Source organism: Dicentrarchus labrax, unplaced genomic scaffold (genome assembly GCF_905237075.1).
Source record: "Dicentrarchus labrax unplaced genomic scaffold, dlabrax2021, whole genome shotgun sequence".
Classification (NCBI taxonomy): Eukaryota; Metazoa; Chordata; class Actinopteri; family Moronidae; genus Dicentrarchus; species Dicentrarchus labrax.
Window position 1 is genome coordinate 5,473,541 of NW_026136710.1, and position 19,655 is coordinate 5,493,195.

At 40.7% G+C, this 19,655-nt stretch overlaps 1 protein-coding gene across 1 annotated transcript in view; it reads left to right on the forward strand.

Moving 5' to 3' along the window:
• Positions 1-3,064: 3,064 nt before the first annotated feature.
• The window catches only part of LOC127370030 (formin-binding protein 1), a 36,682-nt gene continuing 20,091 nt past the window's right edge, over positions 3,065-19,655 (forward strand). The window contains 6 exon segments of the mRNA XM_051411720.1: positions 3,065-3,225; positions 4,000-4,115; positions 8,161-8,217; positions 8,616-8,763; positions 15,366-15,428; positions 17,124-17,228. Of these exon segments, the coding sequence (XP_051267680.1) occupies positions 3,184-3,225; positions 4,000-4,115; positions 8,161-8,217; positions 8,616-8,763; positions 15,366-15,428; positions 17,124-17,228 (531 nt within the window). The 5' untranslated portion in view covers positions 3,065-3,183.

A 19,655-nucleotide genomic window follows, 5' to 3' on the forward strand; every position in this document is an offset into this window, starting at 1 on the left:
ACCAAGTCAAACAGTTCTTATTTTGTGTCATCTGCATTCCTGCATCATGAACCGGCTTGCCTCTGAGGCTGACAGGTGCATTATTATGTGAAACCCATCTGCTCACCTCACAGAACAGTTCTTCCACACGCTCCATTTATTCCACACCTTGTTTCGTTGAAACCTGCAGGGTTTCTGCCTTTTAACAGGCAGTTTTTCCTTGCCCTTGTCGCCAAGTGCTTGCTCATGGTGGTCCTGTTGGGTCTCTGTAAATAATGTTATAAGGAGTTTGGTCTAGACCTGCTCTATTTGAAAAGTGTCCTGAGATAAGTTCTGTTATGAATTGGCGCTATACAAATAAAATTGAATTGAATTGAATTGAATTGAATAAAGGATGGGGATGAGAGCTACTTAAAGTGCCACAGATGTGTTTTGTCATTAAGCTGATTGTGACACCCTCAGTACTTTGCTCTAAGAATATCCTACCCTCTATAATTTCCTGACTATAACCCCAGCTGATATTGACCTGTTACCATTATCACTAGTGTTATGACCAACAGACAGACTGCTCAGCCTACTGCTGTGTTTCATACTTGATATGCTATTAATAGAAAGCGAAAGAAGTTATGAATATTGTATCATCTTCAGGTACTGCAGATGGGTTTCACAGTAAAATAGAGAGGAAAGAGAAAACCTCTGTGCTGCAGGGATGGAGGTCAAAGGGCCCTCAGTACGGGTCGGATCAAGAGATCTCATCTGCAATGGTAGCTAAATAATGTGCATTAGTTCAGATTAACTGGCAGTCTAATACATTAAACTGCACCATAATCTCCATCACCAGTTGGGAAAGGGTTGCAGGTCAGGAGGCTGATCCTTAAACAAGCATATGTTTGTTTTCTTACAGCACACGGACAACCTACATATATTTAGTAACTGCTAAGTGTCTCCTTTGTTCTCAGTTTGAACCTGTTTCCCATTTCCTGGATAATAAAACAATATTTAGCAACGCAGTTCTATTTATTTTCTTTCATGTACTACCACAATAGTACATGCATCACAGTGAGTGGGCTTGTGTCCTGAAATAACAAGCAGAGTGGGCTTGTTCGTCTCCTGGAAGGGTCCCCCACTTATTCCCTCCCTGCAGGAACAAGGCTGGGTGTCAGAGGCCACGGATGACAGAATGGAAGTAGGTCTATAGTTGGAGCAGGAGTCTTTAGTACGGGGGCCATAAGAGGAGGTTTTACAAAAATTCCTTTGCAGGTTTGAATATGAGTCTAGTTACTGTTCAGCCAACTGTGACACTATAATTTGCATGCAGTGCACAGACACTAACTGGAAAGCCGATTCATTGCAGACAGATTTTTTTTTAAATTTATTTTCTTACCAAAAATAATATCTAAATAGTTACTGGTTAATTATCTGTCTGTAAATCTCCCCCACTTCACATCTGCTTTCATGTACTATTGCCAGTGCCAAATTCTTGACCAACTGTATAAAATGTACAGGGCTAGATATTTCGATGAGCACGGCCTGCACTTTAGCATCCGACACACTTTCACATAATGTGTTGTTGACTTCAATATTTGCCTCACCCCGATTCATAATTTATTAAGTGCTTTTTCTGTTATAGCTGGAGAATTGCTTTGTTGATGACTTTTCCATTTTACTTGAGCAGCTGCCTCTTCTATCCCGTCTCATATTAGCAAAGATTCGTGAGCTCAGAATGACTCAACATATTGCATACAATAAACTTGACTTTGCAATATATATATATATATATATAATTCTATTTAAGGCATGGTAATGTGAAAACTTATTAGGTCCCTGCTGTGTAGGATAGTCTCCCCCCCCCCAACCCCCAAATGTAATCCCCTCCTGTGTAATCCCGCCTCTTCTGTCATTTGTGCTCCTCTCAAGCCCCCCCTCTCCCTCCCTCTGTTTTTCCGCTCTCTCTCACTGTCCTCCTGTCCCATCCCACTTATTCCACCTTACGCCTGATGGAGCATTAAGCCTGAATGCTGAGGGCAGCCCTGGCCTCATATTCAGAATGTGTGTGTGCTAGGCCAGTACTGCATCGGGTTCCTCCTCTGCTCTCTGGGATTCTTGCTTCTTCCAGACAATCGGGAATCACTTGCTACAACTGTGCAGTTTTCTTTGTTATTGTGTGGGAGCGGGGGTCAGTGGACATTGTTCCCAACTCAGGCACGCTCACACTAATCTGCACTTGCGACCCGTTGCTTTGGATACCTGGGAATTGGTCCTAAGGATGCCTTCTCTAACCTAACCTCACCCTTTGAATGGACATTTTCTGGAGTTGGGATATTTCAGAAGGTTACACATTCCACACAGAGACACACTGGATAAGATGGTGCCCCTGCCGAAGAGGGTAATCTGAGTTATGTGTGCGGAGGAGTGTGTGTTGGGAGAGGAGGGTTGTATGTGCATGATGGGACTGCAGTGCTTTTCTTTCAAGAATGGTTGTTGACTAGTGATCATGACATAAATACTGTTTTTGCTTTAGTCGACACATATGTCATACGTCTTAGGCGTTAAAGGGGATGGAAAGCTTGTTGTAGAAACAAGACAAACAGTGGATAGGTGTCTGAGGGCACAAAAACTGAGGGAGACAAACAAAGACGAGTGACGAGGCTGAGGAGTTCCCTAATTATTTCAGGGAAAATGTCAATGTGTTTGGTTTTATGTTGTCATTATTCTGTTGATTGGCTTGTTGATGAGTGATTGCTCATTGAAACTAACTAACAATGCAGGCTGGAAAGTCCCTCTCACTCAAAGTACTCTCTATTGTTGTCCTTGAGTGCTTCAATTGGGAGCCGTTTTAATTTGTGAATGCTGCTTCAAAGGTATTGGAGAGATTTTAATCACACGTAATGCGACATGATGTAACTTCAATAAAGCTAAATTGTGCATTGCTCTGAATGTTCTGCATGCTGTAATTCTAACAGCAAAGTCAGGTAAACTTTTAGATACTTCAAAGTGCTTCGAGACTGTGTAGGCTATAGTGTATCACCACAACCGCTTCCTGTGATATGAAAATGCTTTTAGTGCAGAGATGCTCAGAGCAGTCATTGAGTATACTGCATGGTTTTTCTCAGAGAGTCAGATGAAGCTTTTTGAGCTGACACTTCGCAAGCTTAGTGTGTTTTGCTAGAGGAACTATTAGCTGGATTCGGGAAGACTCCAGACATGGTGGAGGAGAGGATGGGGGACTGTTGGAGCCACACCAAGGTCGTTTTTTTGGTTCATCTTTAAAATTACACCCACACTATCTAAAGAAGATCATTCAGCAGTAGTCTTATTATCGTCAGTACACTAGCTGTGGCGTGTGTGTGTTCATTGGTATCCCAGATGTAATGCTCTCTTTTTCTGAACTGGTGGATTTCAAGACGTGACCTCAGCCAACTAGAGGCTCATTTTTTCCTCACAAGTCAGGAACAAATCATGAATAATGAGTTCGGCCCCAACAGCTGTATTTGGTTATCAGTAGTGGAGGCTGTTAGTGCCTGTTTTTACTATGAACTGCACTTACCCTTGGACAGACCTCGCTTTAAGATGATATTAGCTCAAAATGGTTGCATCTGGAGAGGACAGTGTCAGTCATAGGCCAGACATACAACCTTTGAAGGGCTTTAATGTATGAATTGTAGTCCTGGGGGTAGGTCAGAGGGTTGTTTTTCCCCTGATCAGTGACTGAGAATAACCACTGACTGACACCTACAGTATATGCCCAACTCCTTTTGGTTGAGGGAATGCAGACGCACAATATTTATATTTCTATATAATGTATGATAATCAAGGCTGAGTATAAGTTGAATTTTTGAAAGACAATATTTTTATTACATGTATTTGATAACAATATTTACAATACAGTGTTTTTGACAGGTTGATTTAATCTTTTAAATGCTTGACTTGTCTTCCTTTTTTTCCTGTGCTCTTGATAATGTCTATCGCCTTTGAATTTGAATGATTTAATCATTACGTCTCCTTCTTCTTCTTCCGCAGGATCAGTTTGACAACTTGGAGAAGCATACACAGTGGGGGATCGAATATGTGGAGAAATACACCAAATTTGTCAAGGAGAGGTCAGAGATTGAAATCAGCTATGCAAAACAAATTAGGTGAGTACTCAAGCCGACTTATGAATCCACATTCAGGGTTGCAGGGCTGTATTTGGTGTGGCTGTTTCCATCCAGGTGGCTTAGATAAAGAAACCCCCCTCTACAGCAGGATTTGACCTACCGAAGTGTCCTTGAAACAAGAGACTGCATCCTTACCAGCTCGTTATGTAGCTGACCGTGACCTCTGACCTCCCTCTGGAGGGGGAAACTGAAACGACGATTCCCATGTGGGAAGTAGGACATTAGAGTTATAGTAATTAACAAAAAAATCCTTGTTTTTTCAACAGCATTGTTCCTCTTTAGGGAAACATAATTGCTTTATAGTGTAGAGCTAAATAAACAATCATGAAGAGGATGTCTATTCCCTCCTCCATCTTTCTCTCTCTTTTTTTTTAAAGAGACTCTCTGTCTGCCTCTCTCTCTCCCTCACTCTCATGCATGCATGCTGTCCGATGTTGCTAGCTTCTGCTTCAGGCAAGAGGAAGTCAGGTTGTGGGGTGGGGTGGAGCTTGTGTTTCCATAGAGACTACTAGGTATCAGCATTATCAACTCCACGTCTGACCCAGATTTTTTTTTTTTCCTCCAACCACAAGTGTCGGCCCCGCCCCCCCCCTCCAATTCTCCCCGCACAAACTCTGTTTTGGTGCAGTCACTGATTTTCAAAGGCACTGATGGGAGCATGAGCACACATGAGCAGTCCTGCACTGAGAGGATCCATCTCCTAAGGCCCCCTGCATCCCAACACAGTAGGAGATACCCCCCCCCCCCAAATCCACAATCCTCATCTTAAAAGAGGTCTGGCAATATGGCTAATGCTCTAAGTATTGACCCCAACCCCCCATTTCATTGTGACTAGCCAATACCAATCCAGTATTCACATAGCGACCCTGGGTAACAGATCCTCCACAGACCATACCACTTGTCATTTTTAGTTAAGGCAGCTTGAGATAATAGGACTAGTAGTCTGTGTGTAATGCATGCATTAAGCCCTGCACCCATGAACGTTTCACACTTAAAGACAGACACATATCAAACAGCCAAATACTGATTTATATTTGTGGATTGTTTGGATATCTCCTAGTTTGGGCTGTTATGTCTCCTTTGCTGAAACATCTGAATTAAGAGAAACGGTGTCAAATTTATTTAAAGCAAATGAGTGAAACAGAGAGTGTGCAAGTGCAATCCTACTTCTTTTATTATGGTGCTTAAATGAGCTTTTGTTCATGTGTATAGATTCTGGATAGTTGTTCTTTTTAGTCCAAAATACATTGCTTTAAATCCAAATAATACAACAAATTTAGTTTTTTTAAACAAATATTGTGTCCCAAAAAAAAATAGGGCTCGAACATTCGAACACATAGAGATATCCCATAATTCAATTAGTCAGCATCTGTCTCTAGTGTGTTTGACAAAAGAACAGGGTTGGACTCATCCCTCCATGGCAGGTTGGCTTTTATTGAACTTCAGGCTCCACAGATGGTGCGGATGTTTTCAGTCACTGTGCTTATACAGAGGGCCCGCTGTCAAACTGTGTCTGTATCTAGTAAACACACACACACACACACACACACACACACACACACACACACAGAAACATGTGCATGTACGTGCACATTGACACACTTGTCAGAAAAAGGCTGAAATGAGGAAATTAGGATGTACAGACAGGATAGCTTGAGTCATAGGGTTTTCCTGTGTTCTTAACACACTGTACTTCTTTGTTATCGTGCCTCTTACCATACCTCAGGACTAGTTATTCTTTGTAATCAACTTAGCTCATGAAATCAGGTTTAATCTAACAGGGCACACTGAAACCAAAAGAAACGCAGAGCTGTTGGATCTAATAAAGTAAGTGAGTTGACCCCTTTGATCTCATCTGTGTCGTTGGACAGATTTATCTTTCCTTTATGTCCTTCCAGAGGTAACAGGCTTTTTTCATGGCAGACATCTTGACATGTCATAATAAGATAAATCGGCATTTACAACTTCTCAGGAATTTTGAAAACATTTTGATTTTATACAATTATCTTAGATGATTAATTAAGAATATATTCAGCAGATTGATAATGAACATTTTTTGTTTTAGTTCCAGCCCTAATATAATTAATAACACTTGTGCTTTCCATACTATAATAAGTCAAATGCTACTGTGAAAAATGCCTACAGAGCTGGGTCAGTCAGAGTTATAGTAATTATTGATCACCAGCTGTATAAGTGAGGTTCAGCAGTTGTAACATTACAAATAAGTTTGTATAAACTACATCAAATAGCCTACATTCCTCACCAATACAATACCACCATGGCTATGACACTACTTTGTACCATTACTATCACCATACCAACCACACACTGCAGTAATCCATGAATAATCCTCTTCCACTGCATTGGTGTAAACATGCACAATGCTTCAGTCCAGTCATTGCAGGGCAATGCATTAATGCCTCCTCCTCCCCCTTTCCCCCTCAAATTCCAGTCTGGTATAATCCATATCACAGTGGGAATAAAGTCCTGCTAACAAAAGAGACTGGGTGAGGGTGAAAAAACTGTCTGTCTTTACCGTGGTTACAGTATCAAGCCGTGGCACTCATGCACTCATGCGGTATCATCTTCCAACCAGACACACAAACATACACCAAACAGCGCTTGTTTAATCCTCCTAATTAAGTGCTAGCTGCTACCTTAATTTCGCCAAGTTTGTTAAATATGTTATCAAGGTAAGTGGGCAAATACAATCTGACATATGACATCTGGCTGTGAGTGAATGAATAGAGTTAAGTGTGAACCAGCACTATAATTAGAGACGAGGTGAGAAGGACAGGGAGGGAGATAGACGGATAGATCTGCCTAGCAACAGTGCAAACACCGCCAGGGAGGGGAGGCGTGGGGGATGTTGGCAGAACGAGCTGGATGGAGTGCAGACACACATTACATGTATGTTTTTTTATATTTTTTTTACACATGCATTATTCATTTCAGTAGGAATGTAGCATGTCCTTTTACAACGTGTGCACGTTGAGGTATTTAGATTCCATTCCAGGCATAAAGTGCTACAATCTCGTAACAAGGGCAACAACTGTTATCAGCTCTTTCTAAGCAGTTGATATTGACATTTTTATTCTGATATGAAAAGTGGACAGGGGTATTGTGTTTTAAATGATGTACTAATAATTGTTCAAGATTATCATGATTATATTATTATATAATTTGTCTCAACATACATTTAAAGCATTGGACAGACCTGTAAGACATAAACACAATAGGATTGGAAAATTACAGTATGACGTTTTGGTTGTCACGTTCTCAGTGAACATATAAATGGCTTGTCTCGTTTGTGTAGGCCTGTTTTTTGTGTACTAGCACCACTTGTTTTGAACCTGACAACAGTGCCCTTCAATTAGTCAAAGGATCCCAAAGGCATAAGTACACAATGTGCACCCAAATCCATCAGAAGATAGTGCGCGTTATTATGTTGTGTTGACAGAGTAGCCATCAAACAGAGCATCAGCACAGTTGGGTGGTGAGTGTGTCACACTGTCATGATAAAAAACAAGTGTGAAATGATGTATTGTTGCCTGTCAAACAAAACAACCCTTGCTAGGTTGAGAGGAGGACATTGAAAGACTGTCGTAAACATAATAACACTCATTCACTTGGAACGAGTGACATCTTACCTTACAACTCTGTATATCTCATTTCTGCTTCTCCTGCTCACACTGCACTCATCTCGTGCCACTAACTTGCAGCCAGAGTCAAAACGAGGGCAACGGCTGCATAAGAAAAAGCATGCTTGTTTCTGGTGACTGGTTCTGCATGCATACTCCTGGGGGCGATGATTTATGACCTGAAGAGAGGAAAGGGGATGTAGTAGCAGGAGCAGAAAGCACTCTGCCGGATTGAATGGTGTACTGGATGATCCTTTGCCAGGTCCATAAGGGCAGTGTCAGGGAAGTATAATGGGGATGGCGCACTACCCATCTGCAGACCGTGCTCTTAGGAAAGATACTGTAAGAAATGTCTGACAAAGCTGAACTCTTTGTCCTCACAGGAATTTATCAAAGAAGTATCAACCCAAGAAGAACTCACGGGAAGAGGAAGAGAGCAAGTAAGTTAAAGGATTTTGTATACCAAATAGATTAAAGCAATATTTCAACTTTTTTCTATTTTGAAAAATACAGTTAAAAATATAGTTAGATGACTCAAGAAATAGTCTGGCAGATAAGCTAACATAAAACATCAAATTGACCTTTTAACACGCTGAATTTGTTATTGTTGGACAGGGCCATAACATAACTGGATGCCTGCTATATCCTTGTATTCAGCAAAAAGATATGAGAGTTGGCATTGATCTTCTCATCATACTCTCCACCAGCGTATTTCCCCAAATGTCAAACTATTCCTTCGGCATGTAACGCTGTGGAAACCTGTGCTATTTCTGAACAAAAGGACTGTTTTGGCAACTATACCAACTTTCCACTGACATCTCTTCCTGTGTCCCAACAGGTACACCTTCTGTCGAGCCTTCCTGACGACACTTAACGAGTTAAATGACTACGCGGGACAACACGAGGTCATAGCGGAGAACCTGACGTCTCAAATCATCACCGAGCTTTCGCGCTACCTGCAGGAGATCAAGTCGGAGAGAAAATCGGTGAGTCATCTTTTTATATTCACCATTCCGCTCTTTCCATATCCGATTTTTTCCCGTTTTATTTCTAGTTCTGTTTCTGAATTTTGTCCACATCATGTTATTATTTTCCGTATGCCTTTGCTGTAAATCAAACATTTACTTTAGACAGTAGGACATGGATTCTGTAGAGAAAAACAGAAACACAGGCCCACAAGAAATTAAGTAGCCTGTTTTCTCTGCATATTCTATTTTGCATGAACTGAGGTCATCGCTGAATAAATATAGATACACCCAAAGGCTCGCCAGAAGTGCAGAACGTGACTTACTGAGTCCTTTTTATGGAACAAAGTCCTCGTCTCTCTATCATTACAGGCCTATTTCTCTCTTTTAAACCAATTCACAAAAGATTGGTGCACCACACACTATTCTTAAATGTTGATGTCACTTTCATCCTCACCATTATAAAGTGATTTGGAAGAGCAGTGGACCTGCAGCGCATGATTCATAGATAACAGTGTGGTGCCCATTAAATCCATAGAGTTGGTGGAGGAACAGAGAACTGAGTCCTTTCTGAAAAAAAATCTGTCATGGACACTTGTGTCACGGAAGTCCAGCTGAGGGAACTGGGGTGGAAAACCAAAACCAGAGGGCTGCTCAAAGGCACAGTGACCTTTTTTAGAGTATATTTTCATGCGCACAACTGGGGACAATCCATGTTGCTGGGCTTGCTACTCCATCTAAATATAGGAATCCCTCACATTATTAGTGATCGGTTTTGATTTTCAACTTGGTCTTAGTTGCAGCAAACACAGAGAGAAAGGGGATTTCCAGTGCTAGAGGACTCATTCACCCCCTCCATGCCTGTTTTGTTCTTTTGGCTTTGGTTTAGCCTGGCTTGATTGGGCTTGACATAGCATCTGTCTCTCTAGTGACCAGATACAGGGTCCATGGACAGCCCCCTGCTGCACTGAGTCTGCAGGATGTCACTCTGACACCCTCCTTCCTCTTCATTTCGCTGCACTTTTCCTCTTCTTTTCCTCTATTTGTACTTATTTCTGTTTCTCTCCCCTCTGTCATTCTCATTATCTCCCCACAGTGTCTCCTTCACAACCTTTGCACCCCTCGGCTTCTCAGTTTTCTTCAGCCTCATTTTTTTTGCAGCTGATAATGTGAATAGTTGGTCATGTGTCTGCCTCTCTTGACTAAACAACAGTGTTTCTTCAGTTAGCCAGTGCAGGGGGTTTCCTTTCATAGCATGACCCCATCATTTACAGTGTCTTTTCAGAACAGAAGATCATTTCATCTAAAAGACAACTGACCCAATAGTTCAGAGCAGTGTCCTTGCAGGGTAAATGTAGCCTTTATTTATGTATCTATTTTTTCACGCACTCACGCCCTCCACACTCTCATGGATGATGGAGAATGACACTCTTTTAGATGTTCAGGTGTTGAAAAGGCTAGAATCACAGCAACCCAATTGGCCTACAGAAAAACATTCAGGGTTTCATATTCAGTATGTAGAAAAGATTCTAAAAGGTGTTTGTAAAGCAGTCTTAACTCATGACTTCCCCACCTTCCCGTCATTCTTTTCTCTGGTTTCATTCACATTAATTTTTAAGCACCACTCAGTGCTCTTTCTGTAGCTTTTTGATTTGTGCCCATGTCAGACAAAGCTGTACAGGCAGACCCAGACAGTAGGATTAGAGGAGGGTCAGGGCCTGCCCCTCCTGGGTTTATAGGGAGCTTATTGAACAGGTAAAAATCCAAACTACAAACCAGAAAGGAGGGGGGGGGAATAACTCATTAGTTTCTCACGTGGGGTTGTTTTGTAACTCACCCCACCTCCCTTTGCTGTTTCCCTGAGAGAACCTCTTGCTAAGCTCAGCTTGGGGTGGCATAGGAGGTGAAGCCAAGAATGCTGTCTGAAAGGATTTCATTTGAGAGCAGATATACTTGTTTTTACAAAAGTGGAATCTGGTTTTATAGGTCACACTGCTCGATTTAATGTGTTATGCAAACCTATTTCATTCATTACATTTAGATTATAAAACGCACTGGAAGAACTATCAAAATATATCATGACCTAAACAAGATAACATTGCTTGTTTATGGCCTAATAGTATAATAGGCAACGATGAAGAGCAGGCAGGGTTAATATGGGATGAAGAGCCTAAGTCTCACCGGACTGTGATTGTGCTGAGGAATCATAATAAGGTGTTCGGTCAGCATACTGCTGTCCTCACCACGTCTGTGATCACAGGGCTTAGGCATCCTCTCTAATGAGGTCTGATAAAGACCCTTAAACATTCAGACCTCCAGAGACTGCTCATTCAATCTAACACTTACATGTCACTATACTATATGTACTGAATGCGGTATATCGATATGTTACTGAAGGAGTCCACTTGAGCGTTAGTTCAGAGTGTGCTCTTTTGTATCCACTTGCACCCACAGCCCACCACGTAATTATATGTTTTGCTGTTGGGGGAAGTTTTTTATCTGTCTTATCCTACTGCGATGTGACAAGTTCAACCAGCTAGAAAAGATGAATACATCTTATTTAGCTGGCAGGGAAAGGAAAATAAGCACTACATTTAGCAAAAAGTCAGTACTGCTCTCATTGGAGGCACAGAAGATGCAGCCACAGTGTAAAAACAATGTGTCTCTATGGCCTCACATGCCTTCTTGTGTTGAGTGGAAAGACAAATAGGAAGCAGGGAGGGAGAATTGATTGTTGGATCTTCCCATCGTCGCTGTGTGCACGTCTCACTCCAGAATGCAATATCACTCTGTTTGAACCGCCGCCTAATGGTTTAAACATGAGGAGAAAAATCTCAGTCGAGCTTTCATGAGGTTTAATCGTCTCTCTAGTCCCTACATTTTGTATGACTTGTGGCTATTTCTAGTACCTAATGAGTATGTGTGTTGACAACTGTACAGGGCTGCAGGTGCACATTCCTACATATCAAGTCACGTCAATGAATGACTAACAGATCAGCTTGTGTGTGAGCACAGCTGTACATGTGTACCTCTTCACACGAGTAATCTTAAAAGCGTAACGCTGCGCTGGAGCCAAGTTTTTGTTCCTTTATTTGTCAGACAGGTCCGAAAGACTTTTCCCTTTTTTCTCCACCTCATATCTTTGTTTCGCTCAAAAACTAATTACACAGTTTCTGAATGTATATATGGTGGGGACAGCTAGTGAGTCACACAGGGTGCGTGTCACACTCAGCCTCATCAGAGCATGGCTGACACTCACACTGGAAAGCAGGGAGGCAGATAAGGTAGACAGAGGACGGTGTAGTTGATGTGTATGCAGAGAAAGATGATATCTGTTGGTAGTGTATAGATTGACTGATTGATTGAAATCTGTCAAAACAAGTCTACAGAATCAGAGTTGTCTATAACCTCATCTATTATTACATTTGGGCCCTTTCGTTCTTGCATGCCTTGGTTCTGTTTCAAATGTTATGGTACCCATAGAGAGTCTGGTGGTCTGTGTTGTACCAGGAGGTGCAGAGAGCAGGGGGCTAGAATGAGGAATTTAGTCATAGCACAGAGAGAAAGTCCTGTTTCACATTATTAAGTATTAAATCTGCTGTCTCTGATCTAATGTGCCTGGATGGATAATGATCATATTTTCCAATCCCACTTTTATTGCAGTTAATATATCGATGTAGTTATAAAGCTCAGAGTTCGGGTCAAGAATTTGTCAGTGTGTTAACGTCCAGCTTTTCCCTCTCTTACTGTGTCTTTCAAATGCCTGGTAACTGAGAGTGGCAGCTTCAGGTCACCGACCCGTTGAAGTACCCCAGATGTCCCTGACAGTGCCAGCAGACACATGCTGTTACTGAGAGGGACGGGATAAAGCTAAAAGATGGGGTGTGTCTACTCTTTCCTGTGGGCCATGTGTATCTCAGTCTATGAATTTAAACACAACAATGCGCAACACTGCAGAAGATCTGCTCTAATGGCAGCCGCATTTATACCTGCATCACAGATGGTTGTTAGTCACAAACTTTGATACACTTTTTTTTATTGTGTTTGAAAGTGAATGAGCTCATGTGTCTTGGTTTGGTAACGCAAACATCATGTGTTCGGTAGACCTTCATCCTCCAGCGGGGTCTTGTGAAGCTGGTGGAGCTGTTTGGGGAAGAGTGTCAGCAAAGTTTGTTTATCTTTGTGGTGATGGAAGATTTGTTGATGCAGAGAGAATGAGATGCTGGATATTTTTCAGATATGTTGTTATGGAGACAAATATTTGGCTGAAGGCATTCTCCACAGCAACAATGATGTCACACAGTCTGGTGCTGTGTGTTGTGAAGAGGCTTTTTGGTATCTTCACTGAATCCTATTATCATTTACTAAGACATATTTTCCAAGTTCATCACTGAAGAAGGTTGTTCTTATCAGGAATTTGAAGGTTAGGGTCTTAGGAGCATTTAAAAAAACACAACATGCTTGAGTGTTCGTTTGTTCGTTTAGGACTTCCACAATGTCCCATTTTCTGTTAAAGCTCAAATACTTCCTCTGAAACACTGGAGCACTTCCTTATTTTACTCAGCTTCCCTCGAAACTTTGGGAAATGAGAAGTGCGACTACCTGAGGTAAACCAGGGCACATTCTCACTAACTACTCTCATGTTCTCATATTGAGCGTTATCCAGGTGAGATGAACCTTTTAGGCCTGTTGCATCAGTATTAATTTCACATCACTTGCTTGTGTGTTTGAGTCATTCCATAGAATACTGAGGACTTCCTTGTGCTTTCCAAAGCCCTAAAATGCAAGAGAAGTACAAGCAACAGCTTTCTGTTCTGCATAATGGCCTGTGTCCGTTATTGAATGGCAGCATCGATATTCAGCTCAGCTACAGACCCTAGCTTCCGCAGTCTGCGTAACCAACGGATACCTCATTGATAGTCAAGTCTCTGTGTCATTTTCATTTTAATTTGAGTCTTTTTTGATTCTTTAGCAGATTGAAGTGACTGCAGGCAATGGAGATAATATTTGTATGCTTTAAGTTATCAAAATCTAGTTTCAAAACAACAAAGGTTTGAAATTGGTGCTCTGTGTTTCCAGAGCATCTGGCTGTGATCCATACAGAGAGCCGTAGAGAGATGTGCTCTGCCTCCGGGCCAAGTGCTCTGGTCCCCTGGAGCAAGATAGGCCAAGTGAGGCCTTTAGAAAAACACACAGCCTATGTGCTGTGTGAGTTCAGACCAGCAGCTGCCACCTAGCCTGTCTAATATGCCATACTTGGCAGTGCCAAACCGCATTGTCTCCCCCAAGATTACAATATCTGGCTCCTCGTACGCTTATTTTATCTCTTGGTATGCTCACTGTTAGCTTTTCACTTCATGTCCAGCCATTGTTCTTACTTTATCAGTTAGCTTTTTGCTGTTTTTTTATTCTACTTTCTCATCTAACAGTTACAGTAACTGTCATTTTTGTATCCTGTTTGTTCAGGGACAGGCGAATAACAAATTTAACTGTTAATACTATCAGTATAACGGTTTCTATGGTCAGAACATGTGCGTTCTTTATTTCACAAAAGAGTTGAATGCTCACAATGACAATGTTAACATGCTGATGTTTAAGAGGTATAACATTTGTCATGCTTATTACTATCATATTTTACTGAGCTTACATGCTAACATTGGATAATTATTACTGAAAACAACAATAACTTTATAGAAGATTTCTATGGCAGTATCTTAATAGAGCCGTGCCCTTAGTCTACAGTAATATAGTGTGATGTGTGAAATTATTATGACAGACGAAGTTGAGATTTGGTGTAGAGAAGTAGTATTGAGTTGTTTCTTGTAATGGGTCTTCTTACTGAAAAGTGGTTCATTGCCTTTTGAACTGAATACATTTTTCTTTTTTATCTTACAAAGATCTTCTGTATAGATATTTATATATTAAAGAATTGTCCAGATTTCATCTCTTATGTATGCATGAAGCCCAAGAAGAAAGCACAGAGGAGTTTTTTTTTTAACACAAACCTTGCCATTGGCACATTCTCTGTACATGACATGTGACTTTTTAGATTCATTAAAATGGCGTCTGTTCGGCTTCACTGCACTGTTACTGGTCCCTTGATTGTCATTGTTACTTGATCTACAGTATGTTTGACCTTTTTTATTTCACTGGAATCTCTACTTAGTATAAACCCTTCATTCAGTTAATTGTTATCATTGGTGCTGAGTGAATGTTTAAATTGTAACACTGTTCCTCCAGAGCTATAAAACACACAGTGTTAGTGCACCTGTGTGGAACTGGTGGTGGGCTATGATCTAGCTGATCTTTAATCAAATAGACTTATAGCCATTAGCTTGAGCTTGTATAAATATCAGAGTTAAGCCTGTGCTTATCATTTTTAATGTAGCTACAGTATAGTGTCTACTGGAATTTGCCCTACTTTCGCAGTTAACCTATAATACTGTCACATTGTGAGGAATATTCAGTGTTAATGGTATGGTTGATACCCCCATTCCAACTGCTTCTAATTTATTATCCCTACTATGTCAAGGTCAGGTTCACCTACTTTTAAATCCCCTAAGCTTGTGAATAGTATAGTAATATTTCTAATGTTTTTTTCTCTTCCCAAACTCTTCTGACAGCACTTCCACGATGGGCGTAAGGCACAGCAGCACATTGAGAGCTCGTGGAAACAGCTGGAATCGGTAAGTGACCCCATTATTGTGCACTACTATAATTGTTCACTAGTAGCAGTTTCCATTGGTGACAGGTGCTATAGTGACTCTCAAGAGAGACAAAACTAGAACATAATAACCTCGTGTCATAACCAACTACCCGATGAGTTACTTCTGCATTTCACTCTATCATTAAAGCTCACCTGCAACTTCATTTCCTGTGTAATTATTTCAAAAAGCTGGAGAAAATCTGTTTATTCACCACAAAAGATTAAGTTAGAGCGATGTTACAGAATGATGTTTCTTTTCAAAGGTAGTCATTAAGAAATTAACGTTAATTGGCTACAGCTGATATAATCTGCTACAGGCGACATATGTCATTTTAAATGGTGAAAGCAACAATCAGTGCCAGGTAAAGATAAGAAGCTTGCTTATGTTACCGGAATGTTTTCTAAATTGGTCAGGACTAATAAAAAGAGGGATGAGAGGTGAAAAAAAAGATATCCAGATTTCTTAGCTCTGTTGCTAATGAATGCAGGTATTTTTTTAAAATCAAACCGCCTATCAGAACTCAACCTTAGTCATGACATTAAACGCTGTGTTTGTCTATATGTCGTGGTTTGTGGTCTAAGGCCTTAGAATCAGCCATTAACATCTATGGCGCATGATACTAAAGCACATGTTGCAACAGACTCTTGAGGATTAGCCGTGTGACTATAGAATACATCATCATCAAAAACTGAGAGAGCACATACAGGAGGTGGTGTCTGAATGGAAAAGAAAACATCAGGAGAGGGCTTCACACAGTGCCCTGAGGTACCTCATGTCCTGTCTTCACCCAAAACCTCAAACAATGTGCCATTTCTTTTGCTCGAAATGGGGACATGACAGTGGTTATAAGTCGGCTATGGGATGAATGTGCAATACAACTTACTGACTGTTTTAAGGAATGTGTTATTGCATGATTTATGTTATCCTCTCCTTGAGTAGCAGGCTGATAATGTTAAGAATGTAAAAACTCTGAACAATCTGTTAAGAAAGAAAGAAAAGTTACAAAAATAAGTTTCACTTGAACATCAATTGTGCATCTTTGTAGTTGTCAATAGTAACTTGATTTAATGATTGAATGATGAATGATTTAGAACTACTGTATAATTCCAAGCTTTGTTAAAACCCTAGATAAGAGCAGATCCAGGAGTGTCTAGTGTTTTAGTGAAGGAGCTAAAAGAGAGATTGTGCAGAATACCACTTCTTATCTCTGCCTGGCCCCTTTGACGGGGGAGAGAAAGCGTGTGAGAGAGATGCATAACTGCCTTGTCCTCCTCAAACTTCTCTGTGCGTTCAATGATCCCATTGTGTGCGAGGCAGATAGGCATAGTTCAGAGTGCACGCTGGCCCAACAAACACTGATTGTTCCGTTAGAGGGGTCGAGAGAGGGTTGGATGAATGGTTGTTTTTCTGTACACAAATGACCACTATGAACATTTATTTAATCTGCAGGCTGCAGACTTTGACATACCCCATTGCTGTGTCAATGACAAACTGACCTCTGTCGCACACAATGCTGCGCCTGAAATCTATATGACGTATATGTACATGTTATGACATTCATTACTATGCTTATTTAAAGGTCAAGTTACAAAGTGTTTCCTGCTACAGCTCATGGCCGAAAGTAACTGAAACAATGCCTCTGATCCTATTGTATTTTATATTCTGTTTTTTCAGTGTAAAAGAAGGTTTGAGAGGGACTGTAAAGAGGCAGACAGAGCCCAGCAGTACTTTGAGAAGATGGATGCTGACATTAACGTGACTAAGGCTGACGTGGAAAAGGTATGTGTCATCTCAGTCGTGTACAGCAACCACCAATCACGCAAGCTTGTCCTATACCCTCCATGCTTAACACAATTGCCTGGCCTTCCTCACCCTCCCACCTAGCACCCTCCCCTTTCTCTCGCCTTTTTCTTTTACATTTTTGCCCCCTTCTATGCCCCTGACTCCTCATTACACTGAGCCCGAAAGACAGCAAAGATTGAGTGACCATGTGTTTGATGCCAGGGACTGTGTGTAAAAGCTGGCATTGTCTCAACAGCACAGTGATCGGCTGCTAAACAAAGCTGATAGCAGCACCGAGTCCTCATTATCACTGTTGAGCAGCCACCAAACACTCTGCTGTGCTGAATGGGCCTTAGCAACAGAGAGGGCTGTGTCCATAGTGGAGATTGTGTGTGTTTTTATGTGTGTTGTGGATTATATATATTATTTGGCTTTTCTTTTTCATAGTAAAGAATCCAAATACATAGTTTGGTCTTTCTGTGACTATACATCCTCTTCAATAAATCAACACATGCGGCGATCATCCCATTCTCAGGACTTGTAGACCAGAGCCCCCTGGGCCTGTAGCCGATGTCATTTCCTGTTGTCATAACCAATTGAAAGAGCCCTCAAAAACTCAGCCTTTAACCCACACAGCTCCCACGCCCGCAAGGCATCATGGGTCAGCAGCGCGTGCTCCTACTGCTTCATCAGCTGTTGGAGCAGAGCTCAGGCTCAGAGTTGACACAGTTCAGACCCGATTATTATGCAAATATAGGCTGGAATAAAGAGCCTTTCTGCACTCTGGACGTACAGCCAAGGAGCTACAATAGGCTTAGGCTAACACTGAACTCAACTGGAAAGACCCGGAACAGCAGCTCAAGAAAGTAGTCTTGAAACAAGAGCGGTGTTGTGTCTGATTACAGTTATTTCCTTTATTGAAGCATGAAGGACTGGTTGCACAGAATTCAGTGTTGTATTCTTCTGCTCTCATATAGTGCCTATCATTGTTTGTGTAAAGTGAAAATGTAATATGTGGATTCTTTAAAAAGATTCCCCTCAACCCTAAGGGATGCTAGTTGTTGTTTGGCTTTTGATAATGGCAAAATGTGTATATTTACATTTCTGCTGACCATTTTCTATTGGCTTTTTAATTTCTGTTTATGACACTGAAATTTATATTCAGTTTAATCAGTGTTAGTGCTTTAAGGAGGTTATTTGCTATGCTATCAAGCAAGAAAGGATCACATTGACCACATAGTTTTTCCATAGTCCATTTTCTTAGAAGATTCATTTTTTACCTTGCTGTGAATTATTATATACATTGTCTCAAGGAACACCCTGCAAGTTGGATTTTAAGGTATAGTGAAATAGATGAAAGCTAATGGCTGGAATGAAAGTAGGAAATAAATCTAAAAGCCTTTGTTATGCATTAGAAAATGGTATGCAGCAATGGAAATTGTATGAGAATCGTCATTAAGGGACTGGGAAAAAAATGAAATGAATCTATGTGGTGATGTAGAAACAGTCACTTAACATAGCTTTAAAACTCATGAGTCACCCGCTGTATGTTCCTCACTCAGACCATACAATAGGGTGCTGTGGCTAACATTACCTTGTACCGTAATGAATATGTATGCTTTTCAGCATCTCACCCTGCTTGCTGAGGTATAGATCACCACAAACAATATTAGTTTTCTCATTTACTGTTCCTTTCTGTGTGGGTTTTCTGACCAACATCAGTTCTCTCATTTCCATTGTTCAGAAATAAAAAACTTATATTAGTTATTATTTAAGACTCAACTTCTTTTAGTCACTGTGGAACGTGTTTGGATTTCTTTCCCACATTTTTTTTTAAAAATTCTTCTGTGTGTTAATCTAACATTATTATTGGTGTAATTGTGTTTTTTTATTGTATCTTGATATTCTATGAACTGTGATTTTGCAATTGGAGTCCAGAAAAGGTGCATGAATGTGCGGATGTCTGTGGTTTAGACACTCAAGCTGCAATGCTGCATGACTTCTCCACATCCTTTTTAAAGTTTCTTTAGCTCAGTAGCATATAAAGTTTATAGGCATTATCATTACATTTGCTACATCAGTGACTCCCAACCAGGGGTACTTCTGCAGTTTCATAGGGGGTACGTGAAAAGATTGTAGAATAATTCAACTAACATAAAAAATATCGAATTTAATTAAAATTATATATATATCAACATGTTGAGTCACCTGTAACACCGGAACAGCAAGTGTTGAGTGTGTGAAAACTAGCTGTTAATAAGCAAGCAAGGTCTAAAGCTAAAAGCAATGTATAAATGGTTGGAATAGCAAAAAGTAACTGTCGATAAAAAGAATTAAGCATCCGGCTTGTGCCACATGTAGTACGAATGTAAAGTTAAACAAACATAATAATGCCAAAAATATTCTAGTAATATCCACTTTTAT